This window comes from Ranitomeya variabilis, chromosome 4 (assembly GCF_051348905.1).
Source record: "Ranitomeya variabilis isolate aRanVar5 chromosome 4, aRanVar5.hap1, whole genome shotgun sequence".
Lineage (NCBI taxonomy): Eukaryota > Metazoa > Chordata > Amphibia > Anura > Dendrobatidae > Ranitomeya > Ranitomeya variabilis.
The window spans coordinates 255,226,908-255,248,278 of record NC_135235.1 but is presented as its reverse complement, the minus strand read 5'-3'; the positions used below and the strand labels follow the sequence as shown (position 1 = coordinate 255,248,278).

General features: G+C 52.4%; 2 protein-coding genes across 3 annotated transcripts in view; one reads left to right on the top strand and one right to left on the bottom strand.

The window, feature by feature from the left end:
* Nucleotides 1-15,692, bottom strand: part of ACAD8 (acyl-CoA dehydrogenase family member 8) — a 25,860-nt gene extending 10,168 nt beyond the window's left edge. Inside the window, 8 exon segments of the mRNA XM_077249555.1 lie at nt 4,503-4,644; nt 5,030-5,167; nt 5,416-5,492; nt 5,575-5,684; nt 10,171-10,188; nt 14,839-14,990; nt 15,167-15,267; nt 15,548-15,692. Coding sequence (XP_077105670.1) covers nt 4,503-4,644; nt 5,030-5,167; nt 5,416-5,492; nt 5,575-5,684; nt 10,171-10,188; nt 14,839-14,990; nt 15,167-15,267; nt 15,548-15,692 — 883 coding nt within the window.
* On the top strand, nt 15,661-21,371 carry THYN1 (thymocyte nuclear protein 1). 2 transcript variants are annotated; one of them, XM_077249553.1, is made up of 8 exons: nt 15,661-15,726; nt 19,029-19,081; nt 19,570-19,742; nt 19,935-20,003; nt 20,078-20,170; nt 20,606-20,701; nt 20,973-21,123; nt 21,246-21,371. In XM_077249553.1, the coding sequence occupies exons 2-8, from the start codon at nt 19,039-19,041 to the stop codon at nt 21,287-21,289; spliced, it is 669 nt and encodes a 222-aa protein (XP_077105668.1). In that variant the 5' UTR covers nt 15,661-15,726; nt 19,029-19,038; the 3' UTR covers nt 21,290-21,371. The 2 variants fall into 2 exon arrangements, with proteins under 2 accessions (XP_077105668.1, XP_077105667.1); XM_077249552.1 differs by lacking the exon at nt 15,661-15,726 and adding an exon at nt 15,771-15,844.

Sequence of the window (21,371 nt, the reverse complement as noted above, 5' to 3'; positions counted from 1 at the left end):
CCCATACAGCCGTCTCCGCACCGCACCGATCTGTCACTTATAGCTCCCATACAGCCATCTCCGCACCGCACAGATCTGTCACGTATACCTCTCATATAGCCGTCACTGCAGATCTGTCACCTATACCTCCCATACAGCCGTCACAGCACCGATCTGTTACCTATACCTCCCATATAGATGTCACCGCACCGCACAGATCTGTCACCTATACCTCTCATATAGCCCCCTTCTCTTCTCCCTCTACACGGCCCCAATTGGACAGATCATCAGCAGATTGGCTTTCAGTATCATCTTTATGCTGATGACACACAACTATACACGTCCTCCCCTGACCTTACCCCCGCTGTACTACAGAACGCCACTGACTGTCTGTCCGCAGTCTCTGACATCATGTCCGCTCTCTATCTGAAACTCAACCTCTCCAAAACTGAACTTCTTCTGCTCCCGCCTTCTAACCTCCCTAAATCTGACATTTCCCTCTCCGTGGGTGGCACCATAATAACACCCCGGCAGCAGGCGCGCTGTCTGGGTGTCATGTTTGACTCCGATCTCTCCTTCACCTCCCACATACAATCTCATGCCCGCTCGTGCCGCTTACACCTAAAAAACATCTCTAGAATCCGCCCTTTTCTCACCATGGAGACAACAAAAACCCTCACTGTCGCCCTGATCCACTCCCGCCTGGACTACTGCAATGCTCTATTAATTGGCCTCCCCCTCACGCGACCTTCCCCTCTCCAGTCCATCCTTAATGCAGCAGCCAGGGTCGTCCATCTGGCCAATCGTTACTCGGACGTGTCCGCTCTTCGCCAGTCGTTACACTGGCTGCCCATTCATTACAGGATACAATTCAAACTACTTGTTCTCACCCACAAAGCTCTCCACAGTGCGGCCCCCCTTACATCTCCTCCCTCATTTCTGTCTATCGGCCTAACCGACCTCTGCACTCTGCAAATGACTTTCGACTAACCTCTGCACTAATCCGTACCTCCCACTCCCGACTCCAAGACTTCTCTCGTGCTGCGCCAATCCTCTGGAATGCTCTACCCCAAGATATTAGGACCATCCACAACTTGCATAGTTTTAGGTGCTCACTCAAAACACATTTGTTCAGAGCGGCCTATCACGTTCCCTAATCAGTCATTTTATGTTTGTGTGTGTGTAGCCCATTCACTGTCTCCATCTATCCCCCACCCCCTGAAGATGGCTGGACCATCATTGTAAATACATCATTGTAAATACACACCTGTACTTTGTATCTCCCCCACCTCATTGTAGATTGTAAGGTCTCACGAGCAGGGGCGGCTTATTTTGTCTTATTTTGCTTTATTACTGTATTGTTAACATTGTTACCTAGGACTGTTGTGTTTGAAACTGTTAAACTGTAAAGCGCTGCGGAATATGTTGGCGCTATATAAATAAAGATTATTATTATTATATAGCCGTCACCGCACAGATCTGTCACCTATACCTCCCATACAGCCGTTACCGCACCGCACAGATCTGTCACCTATACCTCTTATACAGCGGTCACTGCACCGCACAGATCTGTCACCTATACCTCTCATATAGGCGTCACCGCACCGATCTGTCACCTATACCTCCCATAAAGACATCACCGCACAGATCTGTCACCTATAGCTCCCATACAGCCGTCTCCGCACCGCACAGATCTGTCACCTATACCTCTCATATAGCCGTCACCGCACAGATCTGTCACCTATACCTCCCATACAGCCGTCACCGCACAGATCTGTCACCTATAGCTCCCATACAACCATCACCGCACTGCACCGATCTGTCACCTATACCTCCCATACAGCCGTCACCACACAGATCTGTCACCTATACCTCCCATACAGCCGTCACCGCACAGATCTGTCACTTATACCTCCCATACAGCAGTCAAAACACAGATCTGTAACCTATAGCTCCCATACAGCCGTCACCGCACAGATGTCACCTATAGCTCCCATACAGCAGTCACCACACCGCACAGATCTGTCACCTATACCTCCCATACAGCCGTCACCGCACCACACAGATCTGTCACCTATACCTCACATATAACCGTCACCACACCACACAGATCTGTCACCTATACCTCCCATACAGCCGTCACCACAGATCTGTCACCTATAGCTCCCATACAACCATCACCGCACCGCACTGATCTGTCACCTATACCTCCCATACAGCCGTCACCACACCGATCTGTCACCTAAACCTTCCATACAGCCGTCACCGCACAAATCTGTCACTTATACCTCCCATACAGCAGTCACCACACAGATCTGTAACCTATAGCTCCCATACAGCCGTCACCGCACAGATCTGTCACCTATAGCTCCCATACAGCAGTCACCACACAGATCTGTCATATATACCTCCCATATAACCGTCACCGCACCACACAGATCTGTCACCTATAGCTCCCATACAGCCGTCACCACACAGATCTGTCACCTATACCTCCCATACAGCCGTCACCACACAGATCTGTCACCTATAGCTCCCATACAACCATCACCGCACCGATCTGTCACCTATACCTCCCATACAGCCGTCACCGCACAGATCTGTCACCTATAGCTCCCATACAGCAGTCACCACACCGCACATATCTGTCACCTATACCTCCCATACAGCCGTCACCGCACAGATCTGTAACCTATAGCTCCCATACAGCCGTCACCGCACAGATCTGTCACCTATAGCTCCCATACAGCCGTCACCGCACCACACAGATCTGTCAACTATACCTCCCATATAACCATCACCACACCACACAGATCTGTCACCTATACCTCCCATACAGCCGTCACCACACAGATATGTCACCTATAGCTCCCATACAACCATCACCGCACCGATCTGTCACCTATACCTCCCATACAGCCGTCACCACACAGATCTGTCACCTATAGCTCCCATACAGCAGTCACCGCACAGATCTGTCATTTATAGCTCCCATACAGCAGTCACCGCACCACACAGATCTGTCACCTATAGCTCCCATACAGCCGTCACCGCACAGATCTGTCACTTATACCTCCCATACAGCAGTCACCGCACAGATCTGTAACCTATAGCTCCCATACATCTGTCACCGCACAGATCTGTCACCTATACCTCCCATACAGCTGTCACCGCACCACACAGATCTGTCACCTATACCCCCCATACAGCCGTCACCACACAGATCTGTCACCTATACCTCCCATACAGCCGTCACCACACAGATCTGTCACCTATACCTCCCATACAGCAGTCACCGCACAGATCTGTAACCTATAGCTCCCATACAGCAGTCACCGCACAGATCTGTCACCTATAGCTCCCATACAGCAGTCACCACACAGATCTGTCATCTATACCTCCTATATAACCGTCACCGCACCACACAGATCTGTCACCTATAGCTCCCATACAGCCGTCACCGCACAGATCTGTCACTTATACCTCCCATACAGCAGTCACCGCACAGATCTGTAACCTATAGCTCCCATACATCCGTCACCGCACAGATCTGTCACCTATAGCTCCCATACAGCTGTCACCGCACCACACAGATCTGTCACCTATACCCCCCATACAGCCGTCACCACACAGATCTGTCACCTATACCTCCCATACAGCCGTCACCACACAGATCTGTCACCTATAGCTCCCATACAACCATCACCGCACCGCACCGATCTGTCACCTATACCTCCCATACAGCCGTCACCACACAGATCTGTCACCTATACCTCCCATACAGCCGTCACCGCACAGATCTGTCACCTATACCTCCCATACAGCAGTCACCGCACAGATCTGTAACCTATAGCTCCCATACAGCAGTCACCGCACAGATCTGTCACCTATAGCTCCCATACAGCCGTCACCACACATCTGTCATTTATAGCTCCCATACAGCAGTCACCGCACCACACAGATCTGTCACCTATACCTCCCATACAGCCGTCACCGCACAGATCTGTCACTTATACCTCCCATACAGCAGTCACCGCACAGATCTGTCACCTATAGCTCCCATACAGCCGTCACCACACAGATCTGTCACCTATAGCTCCCATACAGCAGTCACCACACAGATCTGTCATTTATAGCTCCCATACAGCAGTCACCGCACCGCACAGATCTGTCACCTATACCTCCCATACAGCCTCAACCTACTGTCTCCTTCCCCACCATCCTGTAGAATGTAAGCCCGCACGGGCAGGGTCCTCGCCCCTCTGTATCAGTCTATCATTGTTCGTTTGTTTACTGTAAGTGATATCTGTAACTTGTATGTAACCCCTTCTCATGTACAGCACCATGGAATCAATGGTGCTATATAAATAAATAATAATAATAATACAGCCGTTACCGCACAGATCTGTCACCTATAGCTCCCATACAGCCGTCACCGCATAGATCTGTCACCTATACAGGTGTATATATCACCGCACAGATCTGTCACCTCTACAGGTATATATATCACCGCATAAATCTGCCGGCTCTCACCTATGTTTATCCTCCATTCAGTCCTTTCATTGCAATCCCGAATCCTTGGCCTTCCTCACCGAGCCGGTTTGATACGGGGACGACACAATCCTCAAATATCACCGCTCTTGTTGGCTGCGAGTTCCACCCAACCTGCAGCAGAAATCATTGCGGGGGTCACAAAGGAGAAGATAAGACCGGAAACACTCAGCTTTCTGCAGACCCTGAATGGCCTATAAATCAGCACAGGTATGCCTCCACACATCCAATCCAATGCAGGTCTATATACAGCAATTGGCAGGCCACTCAGGGATGGTCACCCAGCTTTCTACAGATCCTGAATAGCAGATTTAAAAAGAGGGGTGACAACACTGTCCGTGCTGCACTCAGCAGATTGGATGATTATGGACGAGTGCCGTGAGGTCGTGCAGGTGATTGCATGGTCACACAGCAACAGTACCAGTACTAGTATCAGTACCAGTACACAGTACAGGTCACACTCCCTTATTTTGCACACGGATCTGATTTGCCTCCTCACCTCTTTTTCTTTCTTTCCAAAGCTGAGCCCCAGTGTCCCCTTCTCCACCACCAGGCAGGAGATGCCCCGCGATCCGCTGCCCCCCGTCCTGCACATCACTACGTACACATCTGTGTCTCCTCCACCGCTGAAAAAAGCCTGGAGGATGAAGACGGGAGTGACAATGAGCTGCACCCTACAACATTCATGTTACAGCTGAACATCACTCAAATCCTGACACCTGGAGTAGAAACCGTCCTCCACCTCCCCAGAGGCCGGGAAGCTGAGATACGAGGCGCTGTTTGTATGGTGAACCATAGATTTACCAGTGATGACGAATGCAAACAGCCCCACATAACTCAGCTTCCCGAGTCGCTACCGGACAGATCTGTGGTCACATCCGGCACCTTGGATCCATTCAGGATATATTGATCGCTGTCCCGCTTTGCAGATGTCAGCAGAGACGCTGCGTCACTTCCACTGCCTGGGAATAGCCAGAGAGGAGCGTATAAGTAACATGTCCTCCCGAGGAGGTATACGGTATACACACTGCGATCAGGACTGACCTGGCTCCGTCAGACAGTAAGACGCAAACTTCTCCATGCTGCAGAGCGCGGGGCAGAGGCGCTGCCGCTGATCATCATTCCCAAACGTGTCGATCATCCAAACACACATACTGAGGGGGGCTAGCAGACCATGAACGTGAGAGTCACAGACCACCTGTACAGAGACTGTGAAGGGTTAAACTAAGATCAAAACTAAAGGGCTTCATTTTGTGCTTTTCGACTCCATCTTGCTGTTTTGAGATAAATTCTGTTACTAGGCTAAAGTTCAAAGCTGTTCTGAGACCTTGATTGTTTCAGCCTGAACAAGATATGACACTGAGGGTGTATTGCTCTACGAGACCTTGACGTACAAGCTGTTCCTGCATTCTTATAGGTTAATAACTGTGAGCGTGTTCTTATGTTGATGGGTTGAAGTATAACTTGTTAAGATTATGAAAAGTGTGACACAATAAACGGGGTTCAGAGATCTGCTCGATCCTCCCAAACAGAAACATACGTCTCTGTCTGGTCATTTTCAGTTGCCGGCAATGCCCTGTGGATCAATTTGAAAATCACTGAGTCAACTGTGAAGGGTCACTTCAGATCCTCCCCCAACAAGACCCCCCTGTACCACATGTCACTGCCCCTGCATCAATAGAACGACAGGTGCCGGATTAGCGGAGATTCCGGATTATCAGGGCAGTCATAGAGAAGTATCAAGAGCTCACTGGTCAGGGAGGAGAGACTCCAGGAAGGAAATACCTAAGAAGGGATCGCCCGAGGCCGCAAAGATGACCTTTGTTCCCCCTGCAAACGCCCCCAGCAGCCCGGACCCCTCATTGCACATAGAGGGGCACAGGCTAGAACAGCCAGATTACAGGAGGGAAGAGGAAGATTATCATCATTTTCCCAAAATTATTAACGAGGACGTCCAGCAACGGTCCGACATGTCATCTACTACAACATTGGTTTAAGAAGCTTTTGGGGCATTTTATGTTTCTGCTTCGTATTAGTCGTTTACAGATAGATGAAACACGCACAATAGGCAGAAACGTCCAGGGTCGCACGGCACATTCATGGGGGGTTATATTTTTTTCATTCAGTCCCTTTGTCTCTCCTGTATGAAGGCCGTCCCCGTTTTCCCCTGGTGTATACCATCCAGCCACATTGCCCCCAGGGGTATAACATCCGACTCCTCGCCAGTCTGTTATACATCCTGGTCCTCAGATAACCTCCGGCCCCTCACATCCCCCCTCCAGTGTATAGCCTCTGGCCCCTCACATCCCCCCCTCCAGTGTATAGCCTCTGGCCCCTCACATCCCCCCCTCCAGTGTATAACCTCCGGCCCCTCACATCCCACTCCAGTGTATAACCTCCGGCCCCTCACATCCCCCCCTCCAGTGTATAACCTCCGACCCTCACATCCCCCCCTCCAGTGTATAACCTCCGACCCTCACATCCCCCCCTCCAGTGTATAACCTTCGACCCTCACATCCCCCCCTCCAGTGTATAGCCTCCGGTCCCTCACATCCCCCCACCAGTGTATAGCCTCCGGCCTTTCACATCCCCCCTCCAGTGTATAGCCTCCGGCCCCTCACATCCCCCCTCCAGTGTATAGCCTCTGACCCCTCACATCCCCCCTCCAGTGTATAGCCTCCGACCCCCCGCCATACTGTCTGTCCTCACCAACATGTGACAGAGCGGCCGGAGGTGCAGAGCTCACTGATACCAGCGCGGACCTATGCTAGGAGCCTCCGGGGTAACAGGTCCGTCCATGACATTTCTTCCCCCATCACCTGTGAGTGATATTATGGAGGAGTGGAAGGAACCGCAGCAACTCAGCCACGAAGTGGAGACCCCGTAACGTTACAGAGCGGAAGGCTGAGGTGCAGAGGGGAGAAAAGTCACCACCCTTCTGCTGACCCCATAACTGCAGAGTCCAGACCTCCTCTGGTATCAGCACAAACACTGCGCCCCCGCCGGGAGCTTCGTGGCCGAGCAGCTGCATGCAGCCGTACATCACCAAGCACAATGCCGAGCGTCGGACGGATTGCAGAACGGAGCTGTAATATCTGCAGAGGGGTAACTCCATACTAATATATAGATTGTGAAAAAGTGTTTTCCCCCTTCCTGATTTCCTATTCTTTTGCATGTTTGTAACACTTAGGCCATGTGCACACGTTCAGTATTTTTCGCGTTTTTTTCGCTATAAAAATGCAGCGCCCCAGAGTCCTGGTCGTTGCAGTACTGATGCTCCGCCGCTAAGGGGGGCTATGGTACGTCTGATGGCACTGAAGGAGTTCACCTGACCAGGTGTCACAGACACCAATACACTTCACAGTCTGGCCTCCAGGGGGAGCTAAGGGTGCTATGTATTAGGCCACTCCTCACAATCTGGTAAAACTGGGGGTTAGATAGGAAGTTAGTGAGAAGCTGACTGGGTTGGAACCAGGCAACATCCTGTGGCAGAGGGTGTTGCAGGGGAAGATTCAGGGGGGTCCCTGTCAGGGGTGGGATCCTGACAGAGGCCTAGCAACCAGAGAGAACATTACGGGACCGCGCCTGCACGATATAGCGGCGGTACCCCAAGAAAGGACAAGAAGCGAGGTTTATTGTGCGGAGTGAGAAACGAGATCAACACAACAAGGAGAAACACCAGTAGAAGTCGTGCTGTAAGACGAGGCAACATCCTACTGAGGCGCGTAGCCGGTGGCAGGAAACGCCGAGGAAGTTTTGAGCTCCAGGCCTTACTTCAAACCTACGGCAGGACAGTCAGTTATAGGCGGGCTGTCTCACTCAAATCACCTAAGAAGACATAGGGGGCAACAGTTGGAGAGGGGCGACACTAGGGTCCCGGAAGAACTCCGAGCCTCCCCGTCATACGGGTGCGTCCTAGCCATATCATCTGGGGGGACGAAGAAGAACATCAAAATCGAGTTGTGAGGGAACTTCAGAAACAGACAACAGTTGTGGGGACTATCCCGTAAGCACAGCAGGGAAGGACCACAACACACAAGCGCTAGAAGGTAGGCACAGATTTCCACCTGCAAAGGGAACTCTGGAGGTGCCATCGGACCGGCCGGACTCACGCAGCCTGGTTAACCGTATTCCGGACTGAGGATCCTGAAGCCTTCAGTAAAGAGACTGCAACCTGGTGTCCTCGTTATTTACTGCGACCTGCACCGCACCACAACCTCATCACATTCTCAATTTTCACTGGACGCCCCTCAGCAGGGTCACGGACCGGGCCCAGCCACCGTGACAACCCCAGAACCGAGACGTAGAGGCCCGGTACGGGGTGCCCCTCGGCCCTGCGGCAGTGGGAGCGCTCCAAAAACGTGATAAAAACGCAAAAAAAACCGCGAAAAAAACCACATATGTCTCCCATTATTTTAAGTGTATTCCGCATTTCTTGTGCAAATGTTGCATTTTTTTCCCGCAAAAAAAATCGCATCGCGGAAAAAAATGCAACATGTTCATTAAATATGCGGAATTGCGGGAATTCCGCACACCTAGGAGTGCATTGATCTGCTTACTTCCCGCACGGGGCTGTGAACACCATGCGGGAAGTAAGCGGATCATGTGCGGTTGGTACCCAGGGTGGAGGAGAGGAGACTCTCCTCCACGGACTGGGCACCATATAATTGGTCAAAAAAAAAGAATTAAAATAAAAAATAGTCATATACTCACCTTCGATGGCCCCCGGAGTGTTCCCGCCTCTCTGCGCTGCATGCTGCCGCTTCCGTTCCTATAGATGGTGTGGTGAAGGACCTGCGATGACGTCGCTGTCTTGCGATTGGTCGCGTGACCGCGACGTCATCGAAGGTCCTGCACACACCATCTATAGGAACGGACGCCGCTGAGGAGATCGTCTGGGTGAGTATAACCATTTTTTTTTTTTTTTTATTATTTTTAACATGATATCTTTTTACTATTGATGCTGCATAAGCAGCATCTATAGTAAAAAGTTGGTCACACTTGTCAAACAGTATGTTTGACAAGTGTGACCAACTTGTCAGTCAGTTTTCCAAGCGATGCTACAGATCGCTTGGAAAACTTTAGCATTCTGCAAGCTAATTACGCTTGCAAAATGCTAAAAAACCACGAAAAAAAACGCGGAAAAAAAAACGCAAAAAAAAATAAAAATGCTGATTTCTTGCAGAAAATTTCCGGTTTTCTTCAGGAAATTTCTGCAAGAAATCCTGACGTGTGCACATACCCTTAAATGATCACCAAACAAATGGAAATATTGTACAAAGATAACACAAGTAATCACAAAATGCAGTTTATAAATAAGGTCTTTATTATTAAGGGAAAAAGAAATCCAAACCTACAGGGTCCTGTGTGACAAAGGGATTGCCCCCTAAACTAATAACTGGTTGGGCCCTTAGCAGCAACATCTGCAATCTAGCGTTTGCGATAATGGGCAATGAGGCTTTTCCAACGCTCTGGAGGAATTTTGGCCACTCATCTTTGCAGAATTGTTGTAATTCAGCCATATTGGAAGGTTTCTGAGCATGAGCCACCATTTCAACTAGCTGACGTGGACTTGCTGGTGTGTTTTGGATTATTGTCCTGCTGCATAACCCAATTGCACTTCAGCTTGAGGTCTTGAACAGATGACCGGACATTCTCCTTCAGGATTTTTTGGTAGAAAGCAGATTTCATGGTTCCATTTACCACAGCAAGTGTTCCAGGTCCTGAAGCAGCAAAACAGCCCCAGACCATCACACAACCACCACATTTTACTGTTGGTATGATGTTCCTTTTCTGAAATGTTGTGTTACATCTATGCCAGATGTAATGGGACGTACAAAATCCAAAAAGTTCCACTTTTGTCTTGTCAGTCCACAGAGTATTCTCCCAAAAGTCTTGGGGAACATCAAGATGTTTTCTGGCAAAACTGAGACAAGCCTTTATGTTCTTACTAGATGGTGGCCCGATTCTAACGCATCGGGTATTCTAGATTATGTATGCGTAGTATATTGCACAGCCACGCAGTACATTGCGCAGCCCACGCAGTACATTGCGCAGCCCACGCAGTACACTGCGCAGCCCACGCAGTACACTGCGCAGCCCACGCTGTGCATTGCGCAGCCCACGCTGTGCATTGCGCAGCCCACGCTGTACATTGCGCAGCCCACGCTGTACATTGCGCAGCCCACGCTGTACATTGCGCAGCCCACGCTGTACATTGCGCAGCCCACGCTGTACATTGCGCAGCCCACGCTGTACATTGCGCAGCCCACGCTGTACATTGCGCAGCCCACGCTGTACATTGCGCAGCCCACGCTGTACATTGCGCAGCCCACGCTGTACATTGCGCAGCCCACGCTGTACATTGCGCAGCCCACGCTGTACATTGCGCAGCCCACGCTGTACATTGCGCAGCCCACGTTGTATAGTCACGTAGTATATTGCCGAGCCACGTAGTATATAGCACAGCCCATGTAATATATTGCCCAGCCACGTAGTATATAGCACAGCCCATGTAGTATATTGCCCAGCCACGTAGTATATAGCACAGCCCACGTTGTATATTGCCCAGCCACGTAGTATATAGCAATGTGGGCATTATATCCCTGTTAAAAAAAAGAAATAAAATAAAAAATAGCCATATACTCACCTTCCAGAGCCCCCGGATCCAAGCGAAGCGGTTACAGACGCTGCTCGTGCGCTCCGGTCTCAAGAGTGCATTGCGGTGTCGCGAGATGATGACGTAGCGGTCTCGCGAGACCGCTACGTCGTCATCATCTCGCGAGATCGCAGCATGGACCGGTTACCGGAGCGTCGCGAACGGGAAAGGCCTGTTGTCGATCCGGGGGCCGACGGACGGTGAGTATATAACGATTTTTTTTTTTTTTTTTAATTATTTTTAACATTAGATCGTTTTACTATTCATGCTGCATAGGCAGCATGAATAGTAAAAAGTAGGTCACACAGGGTTAATAGCAGCGGTAACGGAGTGCATTACACCGCGGCATAACGCGGTCCGTTACCGCTGCCATTAACCCTGTGTGAGGGCAGACTGGAGGTGAGTACGGAGCGGGCACTGACTGCGGACTGTGCCTGTCGCTGATTGGTCGTGGCTGTTTTGCCACGACCAATCAGCGACTTGGATTCCATGACAGACAGAGGCCGCGACCAATGAATATCCGTGACAGACAGACAGAAGGACAGACGGAAGTGACCCTTAGACAATTATATAGTAGATTGCTCAGCAGTGGTTTTCGCATGGTAGCTCTCCTATGCCGGCCATTTTTGCCCAGTCTCTTTCTTATGGTGGAGTCATGAACACTGAACTTAAGTGAGGCCTGTAGCTCTTTGGATGTAATTGTGGCGTACTTTGTGACCTCATGGATGAGTCATCGCTGCGCTCTTGGGGTAATTTTGGTTGTCCAGCCACTCCTGGGAAGGTTAACCGCTGTTCCATGTTTTCAGCATTTGTGGATGATGACTCTCACTGTGGTTCACTAGTGTCCCAACGCTTTAGAAATTGCTTTATATCCTTTCCAGACTCGTAGATCTCAATTACTTTGTTTCTTATTTGTTCAGGACCTTCGTTGGATCGCGGCCAGATGTCTAGCTTTTGAGAAGCTTTTGGTCTACTTCACTTTGTCAGGCCGGTTTCACACGTCAGTGGCTCCGGTACGTGAGGTGACAGTTTCCTCACGTACCGGAGCCACTGACACACGTAGACACATTAAAATCAATGCATCTGTGCAGATGTCATTGATTTTTTTGCGGACCGTGTCTCCGTGTGCCAAACACGGAGACATGTCATTGTTCGTGGGAGCGCACGTATTACACGGACCCATTAAAGTCAATGGGTCCGTGTAAAACACGTACCGCACACGGACCTTCTCCGTGTGCCGTGCAGGAGACAGCGCTCCAGTAAGCGCTGTCCCCCCCACATGGTGCTGAAGTCGCGATTCATATCTTCTGTGCAGCAGCGTTTGCTGTAAAGAAGATATGAATAATCCATTTTTTTAGTGGTATTTCGTGTTTAAAATAAAGCTCCATGTCCCCACCCCCTGTGCGCCCCCCCGCTGTTCTGAAAATACTCACCCGGCTCCCTCGTTGGCTGTCGCTGCTTCCTGTCCTGGCCGCACCTTCTACTGTATGCGGTCACTTGGGGCCGCCGAATACAGTCATGAATATGCGGCTCCACCTCCCATAGGGGTGGAGCCGCATATTCATTACTGTAAATGAGCGGCCCCACGTGACCGCATACAGTAGAAGGGGGTGGGGACATGGAGCTTTATTTTAAACATGAAATACCACTAAAAAAAATGGATTATTCATATCTTCTTTACAGCAAACGCTGCTGCACAGAAGATATGAATCGCGGCTTCAGCACGATGCAGGGGACAGCGCTAAACTTTTGCGCTGTCTCCTGCACGGTGCGTGTGGTACCCAGTGGGCACACGTGTGCCACACTGATGTGCCACAGAAACGCAGGGGCACACGGACAATTCCGGTACCGTTTTTTTTCCGGTACCGGAATTATCTGGACGTGTGGGACAGGCCTCAGGCAGGTCCTATTTAAATGATTTCTTGATTGAGAATATGTGTGGCAGTGATCTTGCATGGGTGTGGCTAGGGAAGATGTGAACTCATCTTCCCAAAGATGTGATAAACAACAGTTAATTTATGTTTTCAAGGGTTAGAGGCAATCACTTTTTCACACAGGACCCGGTAGGTTTGGATTACTTTTCCCTTAAGGTACCTTCACACTAAACGATATCGCTAGCGATCCGTGACGTTGCAGCATCCTGGATAGCGATATCGTTGTGTTTGACAGGCAGCAGCGATCAGGATCCTGCTGTGATATCGCTGGTCGTTGGTTAAAGTTCAGAACTTTATTTGGTCGTCAGATCGGCGTGTATCGTTGTGTTTGACAGCAAAAGCAACGATGCCAGCAATGTTTTACAATGGTAACCAGGGTAAATATCGGGTTACTAAGCGCAGGGCCGCGCTTAGTGACCCGATGTTTACCCTGGTTACCAGTGTAAAATGTAAAAAAACCAAACAGTACATACTCACCTTCGCGTCCCTCGCCGTCCGCTTCCTGCACTGACTGAGTGCCGGCCGTAAAGTAAAAGTACAGCACAGCGGTGACGTCACCGCTCTGCTGTTAGGGCCGGCGCTCAGTAAGTGCAGGGAAGTGGACGCCGGGGGACGCGAAGGTGAGTATGTAGTGTTTGTTTTTTAACATTTTACACTGGTAACCAGAGTAAACATCGGGTTACTAAGCGCGGCCCTGCGCTTAGCAACCCGATGTTTACCCTGGTTACCCGGGGACCTCGGCATCGTTGGTCGCTGGAGAGCGGTCTGTGTGACAGCTCTCCAGCGACCAAACAGCGACGCTGCAGCGATCGGCATCGTTGTCTGTATCGCTGCAGCGTCGCTTAGTGTGAAGCTACCTTCAGTAATAAAGACCTTCATTTAAAAACTGCATTTTGTGATTACTTCTGTTATCTTTGTCTAATATTTACATTGACAACATCTGCAAGGAGTTTGTTTGCGTGGGTTTCCTCCTGGTTCTCCGGTTTCCTCCCACATTCCAAAGACATACTGATAGGGAATCTAGATTGTGAGCCCCAGCGGAGACAGAGATGATAATGTAAGTAATGTGATGCAGAATATGATGGTGCTGTATAAAAATAAAGATTATTATTATTATTTGTTTGGTGAACTGAAACATTTAAGTGTGACGAACATGCAAAAGAATAGGAAGGGGGAAAACACTTTTTCACACAATTGCATATGGTGTAGAACTGTAGATGCAGGACTCTCAGAGAAGCCCCGGTGGTGTAAAGTGGAGGGGGCACATACTTTTCTGCACATTGTGTATACAGACATTACACATTGGAGCCCATATAGTGCAGTCTCCTGTGCTGGACGCAGCGTGATCTGTGTGGGGTGTGGGGCGCGGCATGGTCCATGTTGGGGCGCGGCATGGTCCATGTTGGGGCGCGGCATGGTCCATGTTGGGGCGCGGCATGGTCCATGTTGGGGCGCGGGGCGAGGCGTGGTCCGTGGGAGAGCGAGGCGTCATGTGGTCCGTGGGAGAGCGGGGCGTCATGTGGTCCATGTGGGGGCACAGCACAGTCTGTGGGGGAGCACATGAGTTGGTGCGGGTCGTCACATGGTCTGTGGGGGGGTGAGGTGCAGTCAGTGTTGGGGTGTAGCGCAGTCTATGGGGCGGTGTGAGTCATCCCGTGGGGCGGTGCGGGGCGTTGTGCGGTCTGTGCAGTGGCGCCCCCTACTTGTGGCATGCACGCCGTGGTGCTGACGCAGCCTGTAGCCAGCGCCTCGAATATGATGGAGGTGTCCAGACGAGACAGGCCCGTTCCTCCCACGTCCGGACGGGTGTAGATCCCACCGAAGCCGAGCTGTGCCGCCCTCCGCATGGTCTCCACGGGGAAGATCTCCTGTGTGCGGAGGAGGAGGAGATATCGGCCACTGGTCACATTGCAGGATTAGCGCCACCGCTGTCCGCAGGGAGTGTGCGGTACTGCAGCTCAGCCCCACATCTGTCACTACAGCTGTGCCGCTGCACCACACACATCCCCGGCGGAGCTTCCCCCCTCACACGCTCCTTCCTCACCTTCTCATCCCACAGCGCCATGTTTGGGGACATCTCTTTGGAGGCAAAGTCGAAGGCCACTTTCTGAAACTCCTTCTGCTCCTCACTCAGCCCAATGGAGGCTGCAAAACACGGGAATCACAACACCTGCAGCAGAACTACAACTCCCAGCATGCCCTGTTTATAACATCACACCTATAATTACTTGCCAAGGGCAACCCCAGTCCTGATAGCGGTTTCCATTCTAACCAATCAGAATACAGCATCAGTCACATGACAACGCTTGCCCTCTCAGAAGCCGTCATGTAACCTTTCCTGCAGCCGATGAATGACAGAAGTCACGTGTACACTGTATATTCCCGTTCGCTCCGCCCACTGATTGTTAACCCTTCATGTCCTTACGATCTATAGCTGAAGCCGTCCCTCTGCTGGGAGCTGCGCTCATCCCGCTGAGAACATTTCTGAGAGACCGAGAGAGCAGAGATCCGAGCCTGAACACGAGCGCCATGTTTGTGAGCAGGCGAGCCTGCGGGGCATCACGGTACATGTAGTTTCTATGCAGGAGATGCACAATTGTACAGGTAAGCAAGGAGACTACAATTCCCAGCAGCCCGCGCAGAGGAGGGCGGAGCTCTGTGGTATATGATATTCTGATTAGCCAGGCGAAGAGGCTCGTCTTAAAGGAGCCGCCGCTGTTAGGTAACTATGGCTGGAGAGAGGTGTGTGGCCGCACGGTCCTGTGGAGGAGCGGGCATGCTGGGAGCTGTAGTGCTTACTTTATCATTTACATCGTCTATCTGTAACGTCAGACTCCGCAGCAGCAGAACATCGTCCCACATACTGCAGAGCAGCGGCCGCCATAGCCCAGAACATCCCCACACGCCGCATCACATCCTCAGCCATAGTGATCCGGACACAGCCGCCCTCTGTGAGGCCGGAGTAGACGGCAGCCTCACCCCCCATCCGGATCACTGAGCCGCCCCCCCCCCCCCATATACCGGGAGGGCCCCACTAAATCTCCCCCCCGTACACCAGGAGGAACCCCACGGAATCCACCGCCCCATATACCGGGAGCAACCCCACGGAATCCACCCCCCCATATACCGGGAGCAACCCCACAAAATCCCCCCCCCCCCATATACCGGGAGGGCCCCACTAAATCCACCCCCCCATATACCGGGAGCAACCCCACAAAATCCACCCCCCCCCCATATACCGGGAGGGCCCCACTAAATCCACCCCCCCATATACTGGGAGCAACCCCACAAAATCCACCCCCCATATACCGGGAGCAACCCCACGAAATCCACCCCCCATATACCGGGAGGGCCCCACGGAATCCACCCCTCCCCCCGTATACCGGGAGCAACCCCACGAAATCCACCCCCCCATATACCGGGAGCAACCCCACAAAATCCACCCCCCCATATACCGGGAGGGCCCCACGAAATCCATCCCCCCGTATACCGGGAGCAACCCCACGAAATCCCCCCCATATACCGGGAGCAACCCCACGAAATCCCCCCCCCCCATATACCGGGAGGGCCCCACTAAATCCACCCCCCCTTATACCGGGAGCAACCCCACAAAATCCACCCCCCTCCCCCATATACCGGGAGCAACCCCACAAAATCCACCCCCCCCCCCCCCATATACCGGGAGCAACCCCACGGAATCCACCCCCCATATACCGGGAGCAACCCCACGGAATCCACCCCCCATATACCGGGAGCAACCCCACGAAATCCACCCCCATATACCGGGAGCAACCCCACGAAATCCACCCCCATATACCGGGAGCAACCCCACAAAATCCACCCCCCCATATACCGGGAGCAACCCCACGGAATCCACCCCCCTTATACCGGGAGCAACCCCACAAAATCCACCCCCCTCCCCCATATACCGGGAGCAACCCCACAAAATCCACCCCCCCCCCCATATACCGGGAGCAACCCCACGGAATCCACCCCCCATATACCGGGAGCAACCCCACGGAATCCACCCCCCATATACCGAAATCCACCCCCATATACCGGGAGCAACCCCACGAAATCCACCCCCATATACCGGGAGCAACCCCACAAAATCCACCCCCCCATATACCGGGAGCAACCCCACGGAATCCACCCCCATATACCGGGAGCAACCCCACGAAATCCAGCCCCCATATACCGGGAGCAACCCCACGAAATCCACCACCCCATATACCGGGAGCAACCCCACGAAATCCACCCCCCCCCAATATACCGGGAGCAACCCCACGAAATCCACCCCCCCCCCAATATACCGGGAGCAACCCCACGAAATCCACCCCCCATATACCGGGAGCAACCCCACGAAATCCACCCCCCATATATCGGGAGCAACCCCACGAAATTCCCCCCCCCCATATACCGGGAGCAACCCCACGGAATCCACCCCCCATATACCGGGAGCAACCCCACGGAATCCACCCCCCCATATACTGGGAGCAGCCCCACGGAATCCACCCCCCCATATACCGGGAGCAACCCCACGGAATCCACCCCCCATATACCGGGAGCAACCCCACGGAATCCACCCCCCCATATACCGGGAGCAACCCCACGGAATCCACCCCCCCATATACCGGGAGCAACCCCACGAAATCCACCCCCCCCATATACCGGGAGCAACCCCACGGAATCCACCCCCCCATATACCGGGAGCAACCCCACGAAATCCACCCCCCCCCCCCATATACCGGGAGCAACCCCACGAAATCCACCCCCCCCCCCCCCATATACCGGGAGCAACCCCACGAAATCCACCCCCCCCCCATATACCGGGAGCAACCCCACGAAATCCAACCCCCCCCCCCTATATACCGGGAGCAACCCCACGAAATCCACACACCCCCATATACCGGGAGCAACCCCACGAAATCCACACACCCCCCGTCCTGTATACCAGGAGCCCCCACTAAATCTCTCCCCCCCCCCCCCGTTCATCGGGAGCAACACCACAAAATCCCACCTCCCCCCCCTATACTGGGAGCACCCCACGAGACCCCCCAATTTCACTAGGAGCACCCCACTTGACCCCCCTGTACACTGGGAGCACCCCACGAGATCCCCCGTGTACCGGGAACACCATACAAAACTCTTATATATACTGGGAACCCCCAAGTCCCACCGTGCAGTGGTAGCAGCTGCGCCTTTGGCCAATCATACAGCAGTTGCAGCAGCACCTCCTCTGGCCGATCATACAGCGGTTGCAGCGGCTCCTATGGCCAGTCATACAGCGGTTGCAGCAGCACCTCCTCTGGCCAATCATACAGCGGTTGCAGCACCTCCTCTGGCCAATCATACAGCGGTTGCAGCAGCGCCTCCTCTGGCCGATCATACAGCGGTTGCAGCAGCGCCTCCTCTGGCCGATCATACAGGGCTTGCAGCTGCGCCTCCACTGGCCGATCATACAGGGGTTGCAGCTGCGCCTCCACTGGCCGATCATACAGGGGTTGCAGCTGCGCCTCCACTGGCCGATCATACAGGGGTTGCAGCTGCGCCTCCACTGGCCGATCATACAGGGGTTGCAGCGGCGCCTCCTCTGGCCGATCATACAGGGGTTGTAGCTGCGTTTCCTCTGGCCGATCATAAAGGGGTTGCAGCGGCGCCTCCACTGGCCGATCATACAGGGGTTGCAGCTGCGCCTCCACTGGCCGATCATACAGGGGTTGCAGCGGCGCCTCCTCTGGCCGATCATACAGGGGTTGTAGCTGCGTTTCCTCTGGCCGATCATAAAGGGGTTGCAGCGGCACCTCCTCTGGCCGATCATACAGCGGTTGCAGCGGCGCCTCCTCTGGCCGCTGTTCTTTACCTGACTTCATTTTTTCTTTGAATGTCTAATTTTTCTGATTCAGGAATTGACCGATGCGTCGGAGTAAGAGGAAGCGCTCGGTGTCTCCGGCTGCAGGTTAGTCAGTGGTCGGCTCCATCATACTCACCTGGGTGCTGCCACCAGTCCGGACGAAAGGCATAAGTCCGGTGCTGGGAACGACATTGGAGGCTGCAGACCCCAGTGTTCTGTATTCTTATTGCTTTTCCTGTACGTGGCCTGGAAACCATCAACAAGCAGCTGCTGACGGATCTTACCTGGTTTATAGTTCATACAGTTGATTCTTGTACTGTCCCCCATCATCCTCACGTGGAGCGCAGCTGTTGTGACTAGATACTAGACCGCTCGAGTCACCGAGGGGCGCTCCATGCTGACTTACAGAGGGGTCCAGAGTAGGCGGCCCCCATGTGCTGGTTACATGACCATTCACAGCACCACCCCTCAGCGGCAGGACAGATCTGGCAGCAGCAGCTTGCTGATGGTTTCCGATTTTTCTTATACCGTACAAAGTAGAAACAACCCGAAAAACACAGAATATTTCAGAAAAATCTTTTATTACTGCACAGATGGAAAAGATGAATGTGACCCTGGGGGCAACTCGGGGGCAAAGAAAGCTGGGAGGACTCAAAAGAAAGTGGCCAGGCCGTCCACCTCTGCTGATAGTCGGAAGGCAGAATATCACTGCTGGCTGATGAAGTCTGAGCCTGAGAGCAGAATGGAGAAGGGCATGGACATGAAGGTCAGGGCGGGGGATTATCACTCACATCCGTGCCCCCTCCTCCTAAGTAATGTGTTGAATGTACGGGTGGGAGTTTGGCTGGATGATCCGACTACACAGGCTTGTTTTGTAGTCTGTCACCATGGAGACGCATGGCTCTGCCTAGTAGCTGTATGTACAGAACGGGTCACATTTTAGTTTTATGTTTTTCAGTTCGGTATAGAAGATTTGAAGTCGCAGCCGAACCAGACGGCGAGCTGGGACGGAGTCCGGAACTACCAGGTCCGAGACCCGTGGATGAGACCGACGGCAGAACCGGGTCCATTATTGATTATTTTATACTTTTATGTCTCCAGGCGAGAAACTTCATGAGGACGATGAAGATCGGGCAGGAGGCGTTCTTCTATCACAGCAACTGCAAGGAGCCCGGCCTCGCGGGAATTGTCAAGGTGGGTCCGGCGGGCGGGGGTCTATGAACCGATACTGTCAGGAACGTCATAACCAATCCCAGAGTGGACACCTGACTTATTACAGGATTAGAAGAACTTTACTGTTTTATGTACTCAGCTCCCATGCATAGCTATGTGTCTCCATGGTTACAGACTACAAACAGACCCGATGTGGTCTGATCAGTGAGATGGAGGCAAAATCTTGCGTCACTCCGTTCCCTCGGCCCCCTCAGCGTGTGACTGCAGGATCGGGTTATGAATAGTTGTGCATGGGGGCTGCATACACAAAACGGTAAGACTTTAGAAAGACAAAAAATATGACCCGTTTCTTGATGGAGCGAGATAACGGGCGGTGCCATTAGGTTTGTGGATGGCTGGTGACAGGAGCGAGGCACCGCAGGTTGTCACTCGTTTCCCGTCGTGCCTTTTTTCTAGGTTGTGAAGGAAGCCCACCCAGACCACACCCAGTTTGATTCCAAGAATCCACATTATGATGCTGCCAGCGATAAGGACAACCCGAAATGGTGCATGGTGAGCACGCCCCGACGTCACAGCTAATAAGGGGTCAATGGCGTGTCTACTAAACAGCGCTACCCTTGATTGCAGGCCATGTCTGGTATTACATCTCATTCCGCCCTCCCAAGCATTTCAGTGTCACCATGCTGCCATACCAGACATAACATGTACACAGGGGTGGTGCTGGTTATGCAGATGGTCCGGCCGTCATGTCAGTTCCCACAATGCACTCCTCCTCTCTGAAAATCCATAAGCCCGCACAATCCGTGCCCCCTGCTCCTTACAGGTGGACGTGCAGTTTGTCCGAATGCTGAGACGTTACATTTCTCTGGCGGAACTGAAGACCCTGCACCAAAAGCACAAGACGGACGGCGGCCCCCTCCGAGCCGTGGCGCTCTTCACCCGAGCGAGGCTTTCTGTGCAGCCACTAACACAAGGTGGGTGTAATGGGCTCGAGGTCCTGGACACTGCCACTAGGGGGCGTTGTGGCTACTCTTACGGTTATAAAACATCGGGGTACACCGCAGCTTTATATAAGTCTGGTCTTTTCTTATTACAGAGGAGTTTGACTTTATATTGAGCCTGGAAGAGAAGACCTCGTAGCAGGAAAGCGACGACTGAGCGACCGGCTGCGCCTCTTCTTTGCTTTTTTCCTACTTTTTATAGTATTAAAAGTTTAAGGTTA

What these genes read in the sequence shown, in the direction of transcription:
- THYN1 (XM_077249553.1), top strand. Translation starts at nt 19,039, where the DNA reads ATGCGTCGGAGTAAGAGGAAGCGCTCGGTGTCTCCGGCTGCAG. An exon ending in ACAACCCGAAATGGTGCATG is followed by an intron (nt 20,702 to 20,972) that starts GTGAGCACGCCC and finishes TGCTCCTTACAG; the next exon opens with GTGGACGTGCAGTTTGTCCG. An exon ending in TGTGCAGCCACTAACACAAG is followed by an intron (nt 21,124 to 21,245) that starts GTGGGTGTAATG and finishes TTCTTATTACAG; the next exon opens with AGGAGTTTGACTTTATATTG.